This window comes from Dendrobates tinctorius, unplaced genomic scaffold (genome assembly GCF_039654945.1).
Source record: "Dendrobates tinctorius isolate UK_male_01 unplaced genomic scaffold, ASM3965494v1 ptg000073l, whole genome shotgun sequence".
Lineage (NCBI taxonomy): Eukaryota > Metazoa > Chordata > Amphibia > Anura > Dendrobatidae > Dendrobates > Dendrobates tinctorius.
The window spans coordinates 6541201-6562836 of NW_027361741.1; the positions used below are offsets into that span (position 1 = coordinate 6541201).

The 21636-nt window shown below is 42.7% G+C and overlaps 1 protein-coding gene across 3 annotated transcripts in view; it reads left to right on the top strand.

The window, feature by feature from the left end:
- Window positions 1–21636, top strand: part of USP30 (ubiquitin specific peptidase 30) — a 70268-nt gene that overhangs the window by 6525 nt on the left and 42107 nt on the right. For all 3 annotated transcript variants that reach the window (XM_073582597.1, XM_073582596.1, XM_073582598.1), the window contains exons 3-7: window positions 7778–7957; window positions 12445–12548; window positions 14624–14722; window positions 16541–16583; window positions 17179–17273. In XM_073582597.1, coding sequence (XP_073438698.1) covers window positions 7778–7957; window positions 12445–12548; window positions 14624–14722; window positions 16541–16583; window positions 17179–17273 — 521 coding nt within the window. The remainder of the gene's footprint in view (window positions 1–7777; window positions 7958–12444; window positions 12549–14623; window positions 14723–16540; window positions 16584–17178; window positions 17274–21636) is intronic.

Consider the following 21636-nt stretch of genomic DNA (forward strand, 5'->3'; position numbering starts at 1 on the left):
TCCAGTTAGGCTGGTTTCACATTTGCGCTTTTGTGCGCAGCGCATCGTGCGCATGCGCACCTATGTTTAACATGACGTGCGCATGGTCTTGCGCACACTTGCGTTTTCGTGCGCATGCGTTTTTTTTTCTTTTGCGCCAGGCGCGCCAGACGCAACATGTTGCATTTTTTGGTGCGCCCTGTCTCGGCAAAAAAACGCATGCGCACGGAATGCGCAAAAACAACACATTGAAGTCTATGGGAACGCATGCGTGCGCATGGTCTTGCGCACGGTTGCGTTTTTTTGCGCATGCGTTTGAGTGAAACAAGTCTAGAATGTTCTCTAGACAATGGAAAAAATGTAACACCTAAAAACGCATGTGCTTAAAAAAACGCAAACGCATGCAAAAACGCATGTAAAACGCAAGCAACGCTACGTTTTTTTGACGCATCAGCGTGCGCATGACGTTAAAAAAACGCGCGTTTGTTTTGCGTTTTTCTTTGCGTTTTTTATGCGCACGATGCGCTGCGCAAAAAAACGCTAATGTGAAACTAGCCTTAGATAGTAATAACTAGTATTCGTGGTAAGGAATTATTAAAGTGTTAGGATTCTGTGGCCCTCATTTACTGTTTTTGTGCTGAAATCGGGTGAAGGTAGAACAGGGCTTTTGGTGCAAATCTCAAAATGTTTTTACACCCCTATGAGCAGCTTAGTTGCTTTCCAACTACGCCTTCTTTCATTACCCATCAGAGAATACATTTGTGCTATAATTCCCTCCCTTTTTGTGACGTAAATTATAGTGACCCTGTAGGGCCGAAGTAGACCATGTCCTCCTGTTAAGCACTGGCTATGTTTCAAATAGTCATCAATTACATTTTGCATAAAAATTAGCAACTTTTTAACACCAGCTTTCTCCTTCCCCCATGACTGCACCACGGAGAGAGGGGATCCGCCCTTCAAGGACAGGAAACCTACAGATAAAAAGGGTGGTACCTCTCCCTCGCCTCAGTTGGTTTCCTGTCCTTGACGGGGAACGTTCAGTTGTGACGTACCTGAAGAAAGAAGTATGAAGAGAAAATGGAACTCGGCCTGGCCAGACCGGTACAGGCAGCAGGGGTGCCCCTGCCTCGGCTGGTGCAGTGTCCTGGGGCCGCCACCGCTGGGGCTGGTGGGCCTTTCAGTGTGTGCGGGAGGAGCGCAGCTGCACCATGCTTCCAGGCGTCCAGCTGTGCATATGCACGGGGGCGCGCCACAGTAGCTCCCTGATCACACGGCCGGCAGGGTCACATGACCAAAAGCGACTTCTGGCGATGAAGCTGCTGGAAGGGACACAGGGGACGCGCCGAGGCTGCTTGCCTTTAAAACGCAGTAAGAAACACTCTCAGCAGCTTAGGATATACCTTGTAGATCTGGAGGTCCTGGAGGGAGAACCAGCACAGCGGCATCAGAACCCAAGGATACAAAGGCAGAAAGAGGTGCGGCAGCATGAAGCTTCATCCCAGCTGAGTGGACGTTCCGGCAGCAGATCTACCCAGCACAGCAGGAGCTCCGGCGTGGTGGACGAATCTCCGGCCTCCATAGGAAACCCATCAGTGGATTTGATTCCTCCTTCTAAACTGGGAGGAAAATGCTTAGCTAAAACAAAACACAGAAGTTTCCAATCTGTAATGAAGATTTATCAATCGTGCACAGAGCAGGTGCTATGTAAGGAGACCCCAAATTTCGCCTCTGAGTTAAGATCTGCAATCAGGACAGAGGCAGAAATCCATCCGGAGGAGCCTTGAATCCGGGACCAGTAGTTCAGAGGAAGAACAGAAGAACGGAGAGACACTGGTTCATAGGACTCTCTTCGTCGTTAGAGGAAGATATGGGAGGGCACCATTGTTTTCCAGTGAAAGAAATAGTCTGGTTACGGCTGTAAGGTCCACGATGGCAATTATATGCCCACGCCCTGCAAAGTCAGTGTAGAATTTAATGTATGGTGGGCACGGATAGAAAAAACATAGGTCATTCCCTCTTAATGAGAACATACATTCTCTGATTAAGAGAAAATGGAATAGACCTGAAAGAAAGAACTCCTCTGTGCCATCCCTCAAAAAGAAATATTCTTTTTAGGATCCAGCATCCTGGGACAAAGCCCTGAAGTTAGATGTGGCTATTGCTAAAGCTTCCAGGAAATTTGCCCTTTCCTTTAAAGACATGGGGGTATTAAAGGATCCACTAGATAATAGAGCAGATTTGATCATTAAGGATTCATGGGAAGCATCAGGTGGCACTCAAAGACCTGTTATAGCAGCAACCGACACAGCTAGGTGTTTAATGATTTGGTTAGACCAATTAGAGAATCAGTTCCAGGATAGTGTCTCTAGAGATAAAATGCTAGCTTCCATTCCCTTAGACTGGCAGCCAGATCCACAGCCTTCACCAATGCAGTTCGTAGAGCCCTCTAGCTTAAGTGTTGGCCTGGGGACGTCCAGATAAAATCAAAATTATGTTCCATCCCCTGTGAAGGTGAATTTATGATCGGGTCAACATTATATGGCATCCTTGAGAAAGCGGGGGATAGAAAAAAGGACTTTCCCAACATTCCTATTCCCATTTATAAAAAGTCTTTTCAGATTAGGACATTTTTTTTGTAGAATGCCCCTGAGAGAGCAAACCAAGTGGGAAGAGGGAAAAAAGAGTAGCAGAGATTTCCTCTTTGGGGTCCCTCCCAGTTATGGTCTTTTCCAGTGGGGGGAAGATTCTCTTTTTATCCCGACCTGGGAGAGGAGTTCCTGGATATTAAGCCTAATAAAGTCGGGTGTAAAAATAGAATTCCTCTCCGTCCCATACTTTGTTGTGACTCCTCTGCGGTCCTCTACAGAGGAACAACTGGCCTTGAAACACAAATTGTTAAGCCTAGTAGACAAAGCTGTCCTCCAGGAGATTCCCTTTCAGGAAAAAATGGAAGGATTCTACTCCCCGTTGTTTCTGTTGAAGAAACAAGATGGATCCTTCAGGACAATAATGAACCTAAAAAAGCTGAACAAGTCACTAAAGACTCAAACTCTCAAAATGGAGTCAATAAAAGCAACTGTCAAAATCCTGTTTCCAGATTGTTTTATGACAGTTATGGACCTGAGGGATGCTTATTATTACATTCCCATACACAAAGACTATAATAATAATAATAATCTTTATATAGCGGCAACATATTCCGCAACTTGTTACAATTTAACAGTTTATATATAAGTCAGAAGAAACAAGATAATACAATAATTAAAGCTAAATAACACGACCCTGCTCATGAGAGCTTATAATCTACAATGAGGTGAGGGGTGACACAAAGTACAGGTGTGTATTTATAATGGTGATCCAGCCATCTTGAGGGAGTGGGGGATAGATAAAGGCTGCATGAGCTGGTCACCAGCCAGTATTTGTGGTGCTGTTGGATGCGGTGGATTTTGATGGAGGATTATTCTCAGATAGTGAATGGGACACACACACACTGACTTTAATTAGGGAACGTGATAGACCACTCTGAACAGACGTGTTTTGAGGGAGCGCCTACAACTGTGCAATTTGTGGATAGTCCTTATTTCATGGGGTAGAGCATTCCAGAGGATTGGCGCAACGCGGGAGAAGTCTTGGAGCCGGGAGTGGGAGGTATGGGTTAGTGCAGAGGTTAGTCGAAAGTCGTTTGCAGAGCGTAACGAGTGGGTAAGCCGATAAACAGAAATTAGGGAGGAGATGTAGGGGGGTGCCGCACTGTGGAGAGCTTTTTGGGTGAGAACAAGCAGTTTGCATTGGGCCCTATAATGAATGGGCAGCCAGTGCACTGACTGGCGAAGATCAGACTCGTCCGAGTACAGATTAGCCAGATGGACGACCCTTGCTGCTCCATTAAGGATGGACCGGAGAGTGGAAAGTCGAGTGAGGGGGAGGCCAATTAATAGAGCATTACAGTAGGCCAGGCGGGAGTGGATCAGGGCAACAGTGAGGATTTTTGTTTTTTCAATGTTGAGAAAAGGGCGGATTCTAGAGATGTTCTTTAGGTGTAAGCGGCAAGAGCCGGCAAGAGATTGTATATGGAAGGTAAAGGAAAGATTGGTGTCAAACATAACACCCAGACAGCGCACGCCTGCTGCCTGCATGTTATTATGATGCCACCCACAGAGATGGAGATGTCAGATTTAGGGAGGTTGGTAAACGGCAGGAGCAGAAGAAGTTCAGTTTTGGAAAGGTTGAGTTTCAGATAGAGAGTGGACATGATGTTGGAGACTGCGGGCAGACAGTCACTGGCGTTTTGTAGTACAGCGGGGATAAGGTCAGGGGATGACGTGTATAGTTGTGTGTCATCGATATAAAGATGGTACTGAAAGTCATATCTGCTGATGGTCTCTACAATTGGGGCCAAGGACTGAGCCCTGAGGGACCCCAAGAGTGAGAGGAAGAGGAGACGAAGTGGATCCAGCGGATGATACACTGAAGGAGCGGTCAGAAAGGTAGGAAGAGAACCAGGAAGAGGGCAGTGTCCTTTATGCCTATTAACTGGAGCATAGAGAGTAGGAGATGGTGGTCAATAGTGTCGAAAGCCGCAGAGAGTGGTCACCATTACATTTTGCTGTCAGAAGGTCATTGGTCACTTTGACGAGTGCAGTTTCTGTCGAATGTAGGGGGCGGACCTGGACTGTGAAAGATTTAGGAAGGAGTGAGTGGAGAGGTAACTAGTAAGGTAGGAGTAGACCAGGCACTCCAAGAGTTTAGAGATGAAGGGGAGATTGGAGACTGGTCTGTAGTTATTTGTGCAGGATGGATCGAGAGGGGGTTTTTAACAATGGTATAAAGGTAGAGTGTTTGAAGGAGGAGAGGAAATGCCAGAGGAGAGGGAGAGATTAAAGATTGTACTTAGGTGAGTAGTGATGACTAGAGACAGAGACTGGAGGAGATGTGAAGGAATGGGGTCGGTAATGCATGTTGTCAGATGACAAGAAGAGAGGAGCCTGGAAACTTCTGTAATGGGATCAAATGTGGGGTTCCTCAGGGTAGCGGTCTCCATAGGTGGGGAATCGGATACTTTCAGTACAGATCCCTCCCTTTCGGCTTGGCGGTGACTTCTTGAGTGCTTACCAAGCTGGTGGCAGAAGCGATGGCACACCTAAGGGAGCAGGACATCTTGATTTTACATTACCTAGAGGACTTTCTAGTGATAGGCAATTTGATCCAGCACTGCAAAGCTCAGCTAGAAAGAGTTATGACCTCTTTAGTGAGCTAATGAAGGGCCTTAATCTTAAGTCGAAGCTCGAGCCGAAAAGGGTACAGGAGTTCCTGGAACTTCTACTAGACTCTGAAAAACAGGAAGTGTCGCCTCTCGGAAGACAAAATAGAAAAAATTACAGGTCCGTTGTTGAGGGCATCGCAATATGACGTCGAGAAAAGCTATGTCCCCGTTAGGATCCCTAAAGGCAGTTCTTCTAGAGACATTGACATCAGTCCGCAGGGTGAGTGATTTTCAGGCCCTGTCTGCTGGCCTCCACTTCACTCAGATTTTAGAAGATAGGGTCATTCGGTAGTGTCTTGCTTCCATACGTTCCAAGAAGTAGTCCTCCCATCCTTTTGATCAAGCCCCAAGAACGCAAAAGAGGAAAGTTTAAATACATTAGTCATAAGAAGGTGTTTAGATCAGTACATAGCGGCCACCCACGGGTGTAGTAAGGCTACACTACCATTCAAAAGTTTAGGGTCACTTAGAAATTTCCTTATTTTTGAAAGAAAACCACAGGTTTTTTTTCCAATGAAGCCAATATTAAATGATTCAGAAATACACTCTATACAATGTTAATGTGGTAAATGACTATTCTAGCTGCAAACATCTGGTTTGTAATGCAATATCTTCATAAGTGTATAGAGGCCCATTTCCAACAACCATCACTCCAGTGTTCTTATGGTACTTTGTGTTTGCTAACTGTGTAAGCAGGCTAATGGATGCATAGAATACCCTTGAAAACCCTTGTGCAAGTATGTTAGCACAGCTGAAAACAGCTTTGTTGATTAGAGAAGCTACAAACCTGACCTTCCTTTGAGCTAGTTGAGAATCTGGAGCATTACATTTGTTGATTCCATTAAACTCTCAAAATGGCCAGAAAAAAAGAACTTTCATGTGAAACTCGACAGTCTATTCTTGTTCTTAGAAATAAAGGTGTGATGAAGGAGCAGCCGCCATCTTGGATATGGGGCCTAATGCTTGCCTCATGTCTGAGCTTGCCCTGTCCATTTTGGTCTGAGTTCACAAGAATTACAGGGAGGTGTGATGAAGGAGTTAACTGCTCCTACCCCCCCAGGGCTTGTACACATATTGAAGAAAGCAGGATTTAGTGCCCAATGTTGAATAGCAAGGCCTTTTAGTATGATAATGAGATAAGGCCCAAAACAGAACTTCAAAGCTTAAGCAGGAGCCACGCCAGCATGGGGCAGGAAGGGGCCTGGGGGCCTCAATTAGAATATACCTGTCAGCTAGACTCAGAAATACACATCCATTGCCTCTCCAGCTCCATCCTAGGATCATGGATTATGAGCACATCTTTCGAGTTATGGACTTTTGAAAAATATCTGAGTCAGTCGCCAGATCTCAACTCCATTGAGCTGTTGTGGGACCAGCTTGACCGTATGGTACGCAAAAAGTCCCCATCAAGCCAAACCAACTGGTGGGAGGGGCTTCTGGAAGCATGGGGTGAAATTTCTCCAGATTACCTCAACAAATTAACTGCTATCATGCCAAAGGTCTGCAATGCTGTAATTGCTGCAAAAGGAGAATTCTTTGACGAAAGCAGTTTGAAGGAGAAAATTATTCAAATAAAAATCTTTTTTTCGAACTTTGTCAATGTCTGGACTAGATTTTAAATTCATTTGTCAACTCATTTGATTAATAAAAGTATGAGTTTTCATGGAAAACACAATTGTCTGGGTGACCCCAAACTTTTGAACGGTAGTGTAGGTCTCTGTGTGCTTTCAGGGGCCCAGAAAAGGGCTCAAGGCCTCAAAAAGCACATTGGCAAGGTGGATAAGGGATGCATTCTCGATGGCTTACTCGTCCAGTGGGAATGTCATCCCAGAGAGATTTGAGAGCTCATTCTTTTAGAGCGGTGGCAACCTCTTGGGTGGAAAATTCAGAGGTTTCTATACAACAGATCTGTAAAGCTGACAGTTGTCATCTCCTACCTTTTAAAATCCCTACCGACTGGACCTTGCCTCTTCCTCTGATCTCACGTTTGGGAGAAGGGTTCTACAGGCTGTGATGCCTCTGTAAAATAGAATTCTCTGCGATTCTCTCTGTGGTGCTGTCATGGGGGAAGGAGAAAGATGTAGTTACTTACCGGTAACAGGATTTCTCAGAGCCTATGACTGCACCCTTATATTCCCTCCTGTCACGTGTGGGTAAGCACGCTCTTTGTTTGTGTGTGATTTATGTATAGGTCACAGGGTGTTTTACTTATAAGTATTATGGCTGAAATGTTTATTGTTGGAATAACCTGGAGGTCCTCTTGTGCTCTGTAAACCATCTGATATGAGGGAGCGGTACTGCCCTTTTTATCTGTAGCTTTCCTGTCCTTGCATGGCAGATCCCCTCTCTCCGTGGTGCTGTTATGGGCTCTGAGTAATCTCGTTACCGGTAAGTAACTACGTCTTTCTTACACAAAATACTTGTGAATAGAGTTTTGTGCTTTTGTGTTTTTTTCATAACTTCACAAAGAAAAAAATAACTTTATAGACTGTAGCTTGCTGAATATATCCTTACTGCTGTTTTCTTGTCCACTAGGCCTTGTACCCGGATTGCTGAATTTAGGCAACACTTGTTTTATGAACTCCTTACTTCAAAGTTTATCTGCCTGCCCTTCTTTTATTCATTGGTTGGAAGAATTCACATCAGAGTACCAACTGGAACCAAAGAATACATCACATCGCTCCCTGTCTGTTAACTTACTAGAGCTTTTAAAAGGTAACATTAAAAAAATATATATTCTTTTTCATTTTTTTTTTTTTTATAAAACTGGCCTATTTAGCCTTCTGGAATCACAGCAAGTTTAAGGGTCTTTTTTGTGACAAGCTTTTTTCACTTTTCTATTGTCACATTTCAGGAGCTATAACCTTTTTATCATTTGGGCAACATTGAAGTTTTTTTTTTTTTTTTTTATCAATGGTATCATTTTGGGTTTCATATAAGTTAATCGCAAATTAGCAAATTTTCTTTAACTCTTTATGGGATGGAATACTAAACTATAATTCTGCCACTTTTTTTGGCGTTCTAAATTTTACGCAGTCCACTTTGCTGAAAAAAAATAAGTGTTAATTTTATTTTGCAGATCTGTATGATTATGACAATACCACATTTCTATAGTTTAACCCCTTTCCTACATTGGACGTAATATTCCGTCCATGTGACCTGGGACCTAAGTCCCAAGGACGGAATATTACGTCAAACGCGATCAGCAGTGCTCGCGGGGGGAGCGCAGCTGATCGCGGCCGGGTGTCAGCTGATTATCACAGCTGACACCCCTTCGGGGTCCTGCAGGGGAGGCATCTTCCTCACTGCCTGCTGAGAACAGGCAGGAGGAAGCCTGCAGCAGCGCCTGTCAGATCGCCGATCTGACACAGCGCTGTTCTAAGTGTCAGATCAGCGATCTGACAAAAGACACTGATGACAATATAATAAATTTAAAAAAAAAAAAAAAGAACACGTGTAAAAATAATTAAAAAAAAAAAAAATTCCCTAATTCTTTTTTTCTAAATAAAAAAAAAAACAACAAAACTACACATATTTAGTATAGCTGGGTCCGTAACGACCCGCCCTATAAAACTATCCCACTAGTTAACCCCTTTAGTGAACCTTTTTTTTAAAAAAAAAAGCAAAAAACAATGCTTTATTATCATAGCACCGAAAAAAAAGCGCAATAACGCACGATCAAAAAGATGGATATGAATAAACATGGTACCGCTGAAAACGTCATCTTGTCCCGCAAAAAACGAGCCGCCATACAGCGTCATCAGCGAAAAAATAAAAAAGTTATAGCTCGCAGAATAAAGCGATGCAAAAATAATTATTTTTTATATAGAATAGTTTTCATTGCATAAAAGCAACAAAGCGTAAAAAAAACGACATAAATGAAGTATCGCTGTAATTGTACTGACCCGAAGAATAAAACCCCTTTATCAATTTTACCACACGTGGAACTGTGTAAACGTACCCCCCCCAAAAGAAATTCATGAAACGCTGGTTGTTGTTCATTCTGCGTCCCAAAAATCTGAATAAAAAGCGATCAAAAAATGTCACATGCCTGAAAATGGTACCACTAAAAACGTCAACTCGTCCCGCAAAAAATAAGACCTCACATGACTCGGTGGGTCAAAATGTGGAAAAATTATAGCTCTCAAAATGTGGTGATGCAAAAACTATTTTTACAATAAAAAGCATCTTTTAGCGTATACCAGCTGCCAAATATAAAAACCGCCATAAATAATAGATCAAACCCCACTTTATCACCCCCTTATTTAGGGAAAAATAATAAAATTTAAAAAAATGTATTTCCATTTTCCCTTTAGGGTTAGGGCTAGGGTTAGGTCTAAGGCTGAGATTAGGGTTATAGGGGTATGTTGGGGTTAGTGTTGGAGTTAGAATAGGGGTTTTCCATTGTTTGGGCACATCAGGAGCTTTCCAAACGCAACATGGCGTTTGGTCTCAATTCCAGCCAAAAAAGTCAAATGGCGCTGTTTCCCTTCTGAGCTCTGCCATGCGCCCAAATAGTGGTTTACCCCTACATATGGGGTATCGGCGTACTCAGGACAAATTGCACAATAACTTTTGGGGTCCTGTTTCCCTTGGGAAAATAAAAATTGGGGGTGAAAAGATCATTTTTGTGGAAAAAATATGATTTTTTAATTGTACGGCTGTACGTTATAAACTTCTGTGAAGTCCCTGGGTGTTCAAATTTCTCACCACACATCTAGATAAGTTGCTTGGGGGGTCTAGTTTACAAAATGGGGTCACTTGTGGGGGATTTCCACTGTTTAGGCACATCAGGGGCTCTCCAAACGTGCATGGCGCTCAATCTCAATTCCAGACAATTTTGCGTTGAAAAAGTCAAACAGTGCTCGTTCTCTTCCGAGCTCTGCCATGCGCCGAAACAGTGGTTTCCCCCCACATATCAGGTATCGGCGTACTCGGGACAAATTGCCCAATAACTTTTGCAGTCCAATTTCTCCTGTTACCCTTGGTAAAATAAAAAAAATTGGACCTGAAGTAATTTTTTTTGTGAAAAAAAGTTAAATGTTCATTTTTTTTAAAACATTCAAAAAATTCCTGTGAAGCACCTGAAGGGTTAATAAACTTCTTGAATGTGGTTTTGAGCACCTTGAGGGGTGCAGTTTTTAGAATGGTGTCACTTTTGGGCATTTTCTATCATATAGACCCCTCAAATTGACTTCAAATGTGATGTGGTCCCTAAAAATAAAATGTTGTTGTAAAAATGAGAAATTACTGGTCAACTTTTAACCCTTATAACTTCCTAACAAAGAAAAATTTTGGTTCCAAAATTGTGCTGATGTAAAGTAAACAAGTGGGAAATGTTAATTAAGTTTTTTGTGTGCCATCTCTCTGTGATTTAAGAGCATAAAAAGTCAAAGTTGAAAAATTGCGAAATTTTCAAAATTTTTGCCAAATTTCCGTTTTTTTCAAAAATAAACGCAAGTTATATCAATTAAATTTTACCACTGACATGAAGTACAATATGTCACGAGAAAACCATGTCAGAATCACCAGGATCCATGGAAGCATAAAGGCACAGTGGTCAGAATTGTAAAAATTGGCCTGGGCATTAACGTGCAAACCACCCTTGGGAGTAAAGGGGTTAATGTTTCATTTTTATTTTTTTTTTGTATACCGTATTTAAAAAAAAAAAAATCATTTGTTTTTGTGTCATCGTATTTTCCGGACCCCAAGTTTTCCAGTTTTCCATCAGCGTAGTTGTATGAGGGCTAATTTTTTTTCAAGATAAACTGTAGTTTTCATTGGTATCGTCTTGTAGTATATGCAACTTTTATTACATTCTTTGGGAGACTAATAGAAAAACAGCAATTCTCTATTTTGTTCAAGTTTAAATCCCATTTTGAGATATAATGACAGAGTTAGTGATCTCCCTCTTTCAAACACTTAACATGCTGCTGTTACTATTGATAGTGGCAGGTGAGGGGTTAAAGTGTTGTGATCAGAGCTAGCTCTAGACCTAGCAAATGCAGCTGTCTCCTGCTGCTGATGGCACAAACGCAACTCCTGAAGCCATCTGCACTTTCAGTCTTGACATACCGCTACGCCCACTTGCAGGAAGGGGTATTCTTTTAAAAACACAAAAGAAAATCACCAGTAATCAACATTCTTATAATGGTTGGTGATATTATACTAATTGCTCTCGTATATTGGGAGTTTATAAATCTAACAGTATATTGAAGCCCTGGGCATTCTTATCTTCTGCGACATCCATTGTATATGGAGATTGAGGAAAAAAGCCACAGTGCTCAGCTATTTCTGGTAGTCCCATAGTCCGTGAATGGAGCGGAGATCAAGCATGAACACATCCGCTCCATTTAAGATGTTCTCATTGTTTTGTAGCCACATTTGCAAGATTTATGGGTGTCCCAGCTGTCGAATCCCCGGAGATCAAAGACTACCGTATTTTTCGGACTATAAGATGCACCTAGGTTTTAGAGGAAGAAAATAGGATAAAAATGTTGAACCTGTCTTCATTATCTGGCATTTTAAACTAAATACATGGGCATATTGGTTTATATAAGTACCGTCCCTCTAAAAATCTGTATTCTGGTTGTTCGGGACTGTGGGTAGGGTCTTTGGCTCTGCTCCGACCTGTCAGCTTTCTCTAATATCAATATGTTATTACTGTTTTTTAAAATTTGCACCAGCGTGGTCGTAACTGCTGGCGGTGCTTGCGCATGTTCACTTTGCAGCGGGCTTCAGTAAAATGGTGCCGGTGTCGGTGCATGCACACATTGATCTTCCAGCTGAGGTGGAAATCTGGAAATGCGCCAACCCTGGCTCCATTTTCCTGAAGCTCACCGCTAGGTCATTGTGTGCAGTGGGGACTCCGCTCCTACCTCCCTTGCTTCACATTGCCGGAACGCCCCCCTCCTCCCAGCCCAGGGCCCGCAGCTTTGCCCCACTTCTGCCACTGCCGGCTTCCTGCAGCTGTTGCTCTGCTCCTGTATGCCTGTGACCCGCTTCACCACCGCCATCCTCCCCACTTCCCTACAGCAAATCAGGTACAGCTCTATAAGCTACATTCGGACTATAAGAACCCCCCATCCATTTTCACCGTTCTGTCACAAAACCACTGAGCTCTGTTTTTATCTGCAGCGGTCAGATCACTGGAATGGCTTTTTAACGAAAATTTTGATGTTTTCTTATTTTTCTCACTTCAGCCTTATCTAAACAGGAGACTACAGAGGATGAGGTATTAGATGCCAGTCCTCTTTTAGAAGTCCTAAGAACATACAGGTGGCAAATCTCTTCCTTTGAAGAGCAGGTGAGTGCATTTCTACTTCCCATATATATGTGCCATTATAGTGGCATTTCCTTGATATGTGCTTGAACCTGTAGTGTTTTGTAAATGTAAATTTCATAAATATCTCAGCTAAACATTTAGACATCCACTTTAGCTATCAAATTTTATGATGGCATTGGGATCCAGCAGTTCTCCATTACATGTATAAAGCAATTTGGGCCAGTGTTGGCATCCAGAATATACATGAGTGTGTGCTTGAGCCCAAATGTTAGGACCTTGTGGACATAATGCCTTGAGAAAGTATTTGTCCCCCTGGAACTTTTCAACCTTTTCCCACATATCATGCTTCAAACATAAAGATACCAAATGTAAATTTTTGATAAAGAATCAACAACAAGTGGAACACAATTGTGAAGTTGAACGAAATTTATAGGCTATTTTAAATTTTTGTGGAAATTCAAAAACTGAAAAGTGGGGGGCGTGCAATATTATTCGGCCCCTTTAAATTAATATTTTGTTGCGCCACCTTTTGCTGCGATTACAGCTGCAAGTCGCTTGAGGTATGTCTCTATCAGTTTTGTACATCGAGAGACTGAAATTCTTGCCCATTCTTCCTTGGCAAACAGCTCGAGCTCAGTGAGGTTTGATGGAGATCGTTTGTGAACAGCAGTTTTCAGCTCTTTCCACAGATTATCAATTGGATTCAGGTCTGGACTTTGACTTGGCCATTCTAACACCTGGATACATTTATTTGTGAACCATTCCATTGTAGATTTTGCTTTATGTTTCGGATCATTGTCTTGTTGAAGACAAATCTCCGTCACAGTCTCAGGTCTTTGCAGACTCCAACAGGTTTTCTTCAAGAATGGTCCTGTATTTGGCTCCATCCGTCTTCCCATCAATTTTAACCATCTTCCCTGTCCCTGCTGAAGAAAAGCAGGCTCAAACCATGATGCTGCCACTACCATGTTTGATAGTGGGGATGGTGTGTTCATGGTTATGAGCTGTGTTGCCTTTACGCCTAGCATCTCGTTTGGCATTGTTGCCAAAAAGTTCGATTTTGGTTTCATTTGACCAGAGCAGCTTCTTCCACATGTTTGAGGTGTCTCCCAGGTGGCTTGTTGCAAACTTTAAATGACACTTTTTATGGATATCTTTGAGAAATGGCTTTCTTCTTGCCACTCTTCCATAAAGGCCAGATTTGTGCAGTGTATGACTGATTGTTGTCCTATGGATAGACTGTCCCACCTCAGCTGTAGATCTCTGCAGTTCATCTAGAGTGATCATGGGCCTCTTGCCTGCATCTCTGATCGGTCTTCTCCTTGTTTGAGATGAAAGTTTAAAGAGACGGCCGGGTCTTGGTAGATTTGCAGTGGTATGATACTCCTTCCATTTCAATATGATCCCTTGCACAGTGCTCCTTGGGATGTTTACAGTTTTGGAAATCCTTTTGTATCCAAATCCGGCTTTAAACTTCTCCACAACAGTATCACGGACCTGCCTGTTGTGTTCCTTGGTCTTCATGATGCTCTCTGTGCTTCAAACAGAACCCTGAGACTATCACAGAGCAGGTGCATTTCTACAGAGACTTGATTACACACAGGTGGATTATATTTATCATCATTAGTCATTTAGGACAACATTGGATCATTCAGAGATCCACAATTAAATTCTGAAGTGAGTTTGCTGTACTGAAAGTAAAGGGGCCAAATAATATTGCACGCCCCAATTTTCAGTTTTTTAATTTCCACAAAAATTTAAAATAACCAATAAATTTTGTTCAACTTCACAATTGTGTCCCACTTGTTGTTGATTCTTCACCAAAAATTTACATTTGGTATCTTTATGTTTTGAAGCACGATATGTGGGAAAAGGTTGAAAAGTTCCAGGGGGCCGAATACTTTCGCAAGGCACTGTATGTAAAAGCAATATTTCTGTACACTTACATGCATCTGGAGAACTCTGGTAAAATAATTTTAAGTGACATTATGGTTGCAATTTTCCAAAAAAAAATCCTGTGAAAACAGAGTTGTTTTTTTTACTGAGCAAAGCCATGACAAGCTGCTTCACATTAAATGTGTTTTTTAATTGTGCAGGATGCCCATGAATTGTTTCATGTTTTGACCTCATCATTAGAAGATGAGAAAGATCATCAGCCCCATGTAACACATCTGTTTGATGTCAGTGCCTTAGAGGTAAGCGTTTCCTTATATTAAGTATGGCTGAAGTGATGGAAATTTTCAATTATCAGTCATAAAACGTTAATAAATATACAGCTCTGGCAAAAATTGAGATCACTGCAAAATTTTCAGTTTGTCTGATTTTTCTCTTTTTAGGCATATTTTTGAGTAAAATGTAAATTGCTCTTTTATTCTATAAACTACTGACAACATGTCTTCAAATTACTAAGCACTAAGTTTTGTATTTGTTTTCAGAAAATGAGAAATGGTCAAAATAACAAAAAATGCAGTGCTTGCAGACCTCAAATAATGCTAAGAAAACAAGTTCATAATCATTTAGAAATAACAATACTAATGTTTTAACTCAGGAAGAGCTCAGAAATCAATATTTTGTGGAATAACCATGATTTTTAATCACAGCTTTCATGCGTCTTGGCATGCTTTCCACCAGTCTTTCTCACTGCTTTTGGGTGACCTTATGCCACTTCTGGTCCAAAAATTTAAGCAGTTCTTTGTTTGATGGCTTGTGACTATCCATCTTCCTCTTGATTACATTCCAGAGGTTTTCAATGGGGTTCAGGTCTGGAGATTGGGCTGGCCATGACAGGGATTTGATGTGGTGGTCCTTCACCTACACATTGATTGACCTAGCTGTGTGGCATGGCGCATTGTCCTGCTGGAAAAACCAGTCCTCAGAGTTGGGGAACATTGCCTGAGCAGAAGGAATCAACTGTTTTTCCAGGATAACCTTGTATGCTGCTTGATTCATAAGTCCTTCGCAAATATTAACCTGCCCAATTCCAGCCTTGCTGAAGCATCCCCAGATCATCACCGATCCTCCACCAAATTTCACAGTGGGTGCAAGACACTGTGGATTGTACGCCTCTCCAGGTCTCCGTCTAACCATTAGACGACCAGGTGTTGGGCAAAGCTGAAAATTAGACTCATCAGAGAAGATTACTCTAGTCTTCTATGGTCCAATCCTTATAGTGTTTGGCAAACTTCAGCCTGGCTCTCCTTTGCTTCTCACTGATGAAAGGCTTTTTTCTAGCTTTACATGACTTGAGCCCTGCCTCTAGGAGCCTGTTAGAAACTGTCCTTGCCGTGCACTTCACCCCAGCTGCAATTTGCAATTTTTTTTCTAGGTCACTTGATGTCATCCTGCGGTTGCGGAGTGACATTCGAATAAGATGATGGTCATCCCAGTCAGTGGAGAGTCGTTTTCACCCTCTGCATGTCTGTAGCTTTGCTGTCCCCAATGTCTGCTGCTTGACCTTGTTGTAATGGACTGCCGTCTTAGAAATTTTAAGGATGGAGGCAACATGATGCTCACTGTATCCCTCTGCTAGTAAAGCCAGAATTGAGCCCTTCTTTTTCTCACTCAAGAGTTTTCTTTTCAACTCCTTTGGCATGGTTAAAAGTTATTTTTTCATTCCTATTACTTTTGGGATATTACTAGCACTTGTTTTGCCATCCAGCTTGTCCTATTGCAAGAGGATTGTGAACAACACAGCAGGGTTTTTATACTTTCCTTCGCTAAATAAGATTTGGTTCAGGTGATCACCTAATCAGAAGCACATTAAGTAGAAAGAGGTGTACTCTGGTTGGAATTCAATTGACACTGGAATGGAATGGCTGTCAGACATGTAGAGAAGTTGATTTTTATAAAACTGTGCAGTGGTCTCTTAATTTTTGCCAGAGCTGTATATGTAAGACAACTACATAGCAAGGCAAGTATTTCTGAAGAGCTAAGTTACTTACAATAATATTTACGTGCTACATATCCTTTAAGTTGCCTTTCTTGGTGTACAATATTGTTTGTTTGTATCACAGCTTCCCCAGAACACAGACAGGCAAATTCACTGCAGGATCCAAGGTACGTTAAGGTAGCCCATACTTTCAATGGTGTATATTTCTTGACAGAAACAATGGGAGTCTCAGGTGTTTATTTACTTTTTTGCCTTATTTCTGTATTTTTTTGGACTTTGAGATACTCTTTTTAGTAATAAAAAATCTTTAAAAATGTGTGTGTATTAGGCATCTTCCTATGATCGAGGATATTAATGCTGACAGAACTTCCTACCCAATCACTGAGAAAACTATGCAGTTGCACAGTTCTCTCTCTTCCGGCCTCACACTGATCAGTCTGCACATCTATAAAGCTGCAGGTTGTGACCAGTTCATGAGATCAATCGCATGCTGGGAAGGAACTTAAAATATTGCTTTTGTATACTCAGCAGGCATTGGAGGTGTGTTTATGTAGCTGGGCTGTGTGTATTGATGTAGCTGAGCAGTGTGTGTTTGAAGCAAAGTTGTGTGTGTTTATGATGTTGTAGCTGGGCTGTGTGTTGATTTTGCAGAGTTGTGTGTGTTGATGTAGCTCATCTATAGTGAGTTGCATTTCATAGTCTGAAAAATACAGTAATTAATAATGCAATTAGCAAGACTTAAGTAATTGTTCTTTCATTTAGGGGTGTTAAACCCAATTCCCAGGCAATGGAAAACTCAACACCCATTTCATGGAAGACTAACCAGTAACATGATATGCAAGCACTGTCAGCACCAGGTAAGAGTATATCTTCCATATCTCCTCACTATTTGCAAACTGATTAAACTGTTATGAAAAGTCGAGGGGTATTAGGCTATGTGCACACGTGTGGAATTTCCGCAGCAATTCTGCAACTCCCTGCCACGCGAAAATCGTGGAATTCCCTCGAAAAACTAGCATTTTGCAAGCGTAATTAGCTTGCAGAATGCTAGCGTTTTCCAAGCGATCTGTAGCATCGTTTGGAAAACTGATTAACAGGTTGGTCACACTCTTCAAACATAGTGCTTGACAAGTGTGACCAACTTTTTACTATTGAGGGTGCCTATGTAGCGTCAATAGTAAAAGATAGGATGTAAAAAATAACAACAAAATAAAAAATATTGTTGTTCTCACCTTCCGACGGCCACCGGCGTCCTTACCGCCTCTCCCCACGCTCCCGGCAACTTCCGGTCCAAGTAATGCTTTGCGCGAAGGACCTGCGATGACGTCACGCTCGCGATAGCACGACGTCATCGCAGGTCCTTCGCGCAAAGCATTACTGGGACCGGAAGATGCCGGGAGCGTGGTGAGAGGCGGTAAGGACTCTGGTGGCTGTCGGAAGGTGAGAATAACAATATTTTTTATTTTTATTCTATTTTTTTACAGGATTATGGTACCCAGGGCCTGACAGAGAGTCTCTCTCCTCCTCCAGACCCTGGGTACCATCCGCACATGAAGCGCTCACTTCACGCATGGTGGGCATAGCCACATGCGAAAAATGAGCGTTTCATTGCATTCCTATGGGTGCGGAATCCCCCCGATTCCGCAAGAAGAATGAGCATGCTGCGGATTTTTCCGCTATGCGATTCCGCAGCGGAAAAATTCATAGCACAACATTGTGGAATCCCATAGGATTGCATGGGATGCGTTTTTTTAGCGTTTTCGGGCGTAAAAATACGCAGCGAAAACGGGAAAAAAAAACGCTACGTGTGAACACAGCCTAAAGGCCCCGTCACACTTAGCGACTCACCAGCGATCCCGACACCGATATGAAGGTGTCGGGATCGCTAGTAAGTCGCTATGTGATCGCTGGTGAGCTGTCACACAGACCGCGAGAATGACCGCGAGATGTCACGGTCTCGCGGGATAACAAAGTCTCGCGGTCATTCATGCAAAGGATCACTGGGACCGGAACGTGGAGAGAGGCAGGATGGCTGAACGGGACATCGGAAGGTGAGAATAACTATATTTTTTATTTTTTTTATTATTTTTTTACTCCTGATCGCTGGTCTCCCGCTGTCACACACAGCGATGCGTGCTGGCCAGCGGGAGACCAGCGACCAAAGAAATGTCCAGAGGTTTCTTGCAGCGATCAGCGATACCGGCAGGGGGGCCGCTCGCTGATCGCTGTCACACACAGCGATCTCGCTAGTGAGATCGCTGTTACGTCACTAAAGTTGTGACTCAGCAGCGATCTCGCTACCGAGATTGCTTAGTGAGACGGGGCCTTTACTGTCATGAAAATTGAAGGCATATTACTGTGATGGTATCAGTGATGTTCCGACCTCATATGAATAGGACTGTGCTTGAGTTTACTGGTCAGCTGGGTTTCCTTAAAAGGGTTTTCCCACGAACAAAGTTAATTTTAATCAACATTTTAATCAATACATCTTTGAATAATAATAAGTTCCACAATTTGATGTGTTTTAAAAAAAAATGTTCCTGTGCTGAGATAATCTTATAAATGTAAATGATTCAGAAAAAAGTATGCGGCACTCACCATGGCAGCTTGAATGAAAAGTCTCTTATTTTGTGACTATCATCTTAGATCAGACCTGGGCAAAGTGCGGCCCGTGTGCCACATCCAGCCCTCTGGCTGTCTTAGTCCGGCCCGCGGATCGAGACAGCTGTGGGGCTAGAAATGAGAGGTCCCCGGGCTGCACGGTGCCCACCTACTTGCTGTTTCCATGTGCGGCTTTGTGTTGCGCCGCTGACTCCTTTGGTGGAGGAGGGGCGTCTGGCCTCTTCCTCCACCAATCAGCATGTGAATCAGCTGATGCGATGTCATTTCATCGTGTCGGCTGTGTACTCCAGAGAGTCAGCGTATCGGAGGCACAGAGAGAGGCAGAGCGCCGGAGAACAGACCGAGGTGAGTATGTGGTGTTTTTTTTTTTCTTCTCATGTGTATGGACTGTTTGGGTGGGCATTGGGATGTTATGGGGGTGTGACATGGTGCTGCACACATGGGGTCACATGGTGCTGCATACATGGGGTGACATGGTGTAGTATATAAGGAGGCTGTGTGGGGCTCATGCCGTATTTGGGGAGGCTCATGCCGTATTTGGGGAAGCTCATGCCGTATTTGGGGAGGCTCATGCTGTATTTGGGGAGGCTCTGTGGGGCTTATGCCGCATATGGGGGAGGCTGTTCAAACTATATATAGGGAGTCTTCAGCATACTTAATTCTGCTCATTATTAAGTGATACACTTAATATTAATAAAATTATCAATAATTTAATAATTATATATGAATATTAATATTGAGCAGAATTATTTTCGGCCTATTGGTTCGGCCCTTTACAACAGTCACAGTCTCTCATGTGGCCCCTCAGAAAAATTAATTGGCCACCCCTGTCTTAGATGGTAAGATGCAGCAGTGGGCAGAGGCGTGCGGGGAGAGAGGAAAGAGGACGTCGGCCGTTTCGCGTTACCACACTTCAACGTCGTTTTTATCTACATGTTGATGTATGCTGAGCACCCCAAATTGGACATTTATGCTGATAAAGGCTCTATAATCCAGGTCAACTCCTCTATACAAAGGATTACATGTTTTAACACTGGTGCCGCTATTCACATTTCCCTGTGGCTTACAATCTTATAAATGTGCCCATGCTATGTATGGTGTAATGGCTGTGTCTGCCTGTACAGGGACATGTTCTGATCTTACCACAGCTCCTGGGCAGGGGAGGATGCAAAAGAGTATACAGACAGGACAGCACGGGATCACAGCTGATTCTTTCTAAGACTTAAAACATTGCTTAAAAACAGCTAGTGAAATATTTTGCCTCACAAAAAAAGAATCAGATATGATCCCCCTTCTGTCCTGTCTGTATACTCTTTTGCTTTCTCTCCTGCCCAGGAGCTGTAGTATGATGAGACAAGGTCCATATATGGTTAGACACAGCCATTACACAGTACACAGCAGGGGCACATTTATAAGATTATCTCAGCACAGGAACATTTTTTTAACACATCCAATTATGGAACTTTATTATTGTTCCAAGATCTATTGATTAAAATGTGCTTTGCTTATGGGACAATCCTTTTAAATCTCAGGATCAGAGAGGATTCAAGAAAATTTCCATTGAGCAAGACACACAGACTGGTACATATATATCTACTTTATCTTGTGAAAAAATAACATCCATTCCTATAGGGTATTGGGCCCGGGGCTGACTCATTGTGCCCTAGATTCCGATCTGCTATATGTAATCTGGGCCTGTTTTATATTTGGAAAGCTTTCAGAGAAGTGAAAGAGGCATAATTACCTTGTATACTCGTGTATAAGCCAACCCTAATTTTACCACGAAAAACTGGGAAAACTTATTAGAGTCGAGTATAAGCCGGGTACGCATTGTCCCCCCTCATCCCTATTCTGATATGCATGGTTCCTTATTCTCATCCTTGTCTGCATGACTCCTTATTCCCATCCTTGTCTGCTTGGCTCCTTATTCCCATCCTTGTCTGCATGGCTCCTTATTCCCATCCTTGTTTGCATGGCTCCTTATCCCTATCCTTGCATGCATGGTTCCTCATCCCTATCCTTTTGTGCACTGCCCCCATGAGAAAAGCGTTAAAAAACATCCTACTTCCCTTCCCTGCACACCCTCGCAGCATCTTTTTTCAGTGCCAGTAGCTTCTGTCGCCGGTTGATCACGTGTCCCACTCATTAAGGAATGAATATTCACTCCATGCTTATGGGAGTGGAGAGAGGTGAATATTCATTACCTTAATGAGCGGGGACAAGTGATCGGCCCGTCGCAGGAGCTGGAGAAAACCGACGGCTGCGGCTGCAACTGTGCATGTTATAAGAGAAATGAATATTCATTACCATTGCATTGAATATTCATTTCTCTTTAGCAGTGAGCACAGTTATAGCCACAGCCGCCGACTCCTGCCTCCTGTGACCCGCTGCTCCGCCATCCCCCACCATATTCAGTCACAATGACCTGTATAAAAGCCGAAGGAGGCGTTTTCAGCACAAAAAAGTGCTGAAAACCTCGGCTTATACACGAGTATATACGGTAATAATGTTTATCTGTAAGTGTCTCTCCACTGATTGTGCAGTTATTGACATATGGGGACTATTTAGAGACTAATCAACCAGGAAGGATTGTGGTAG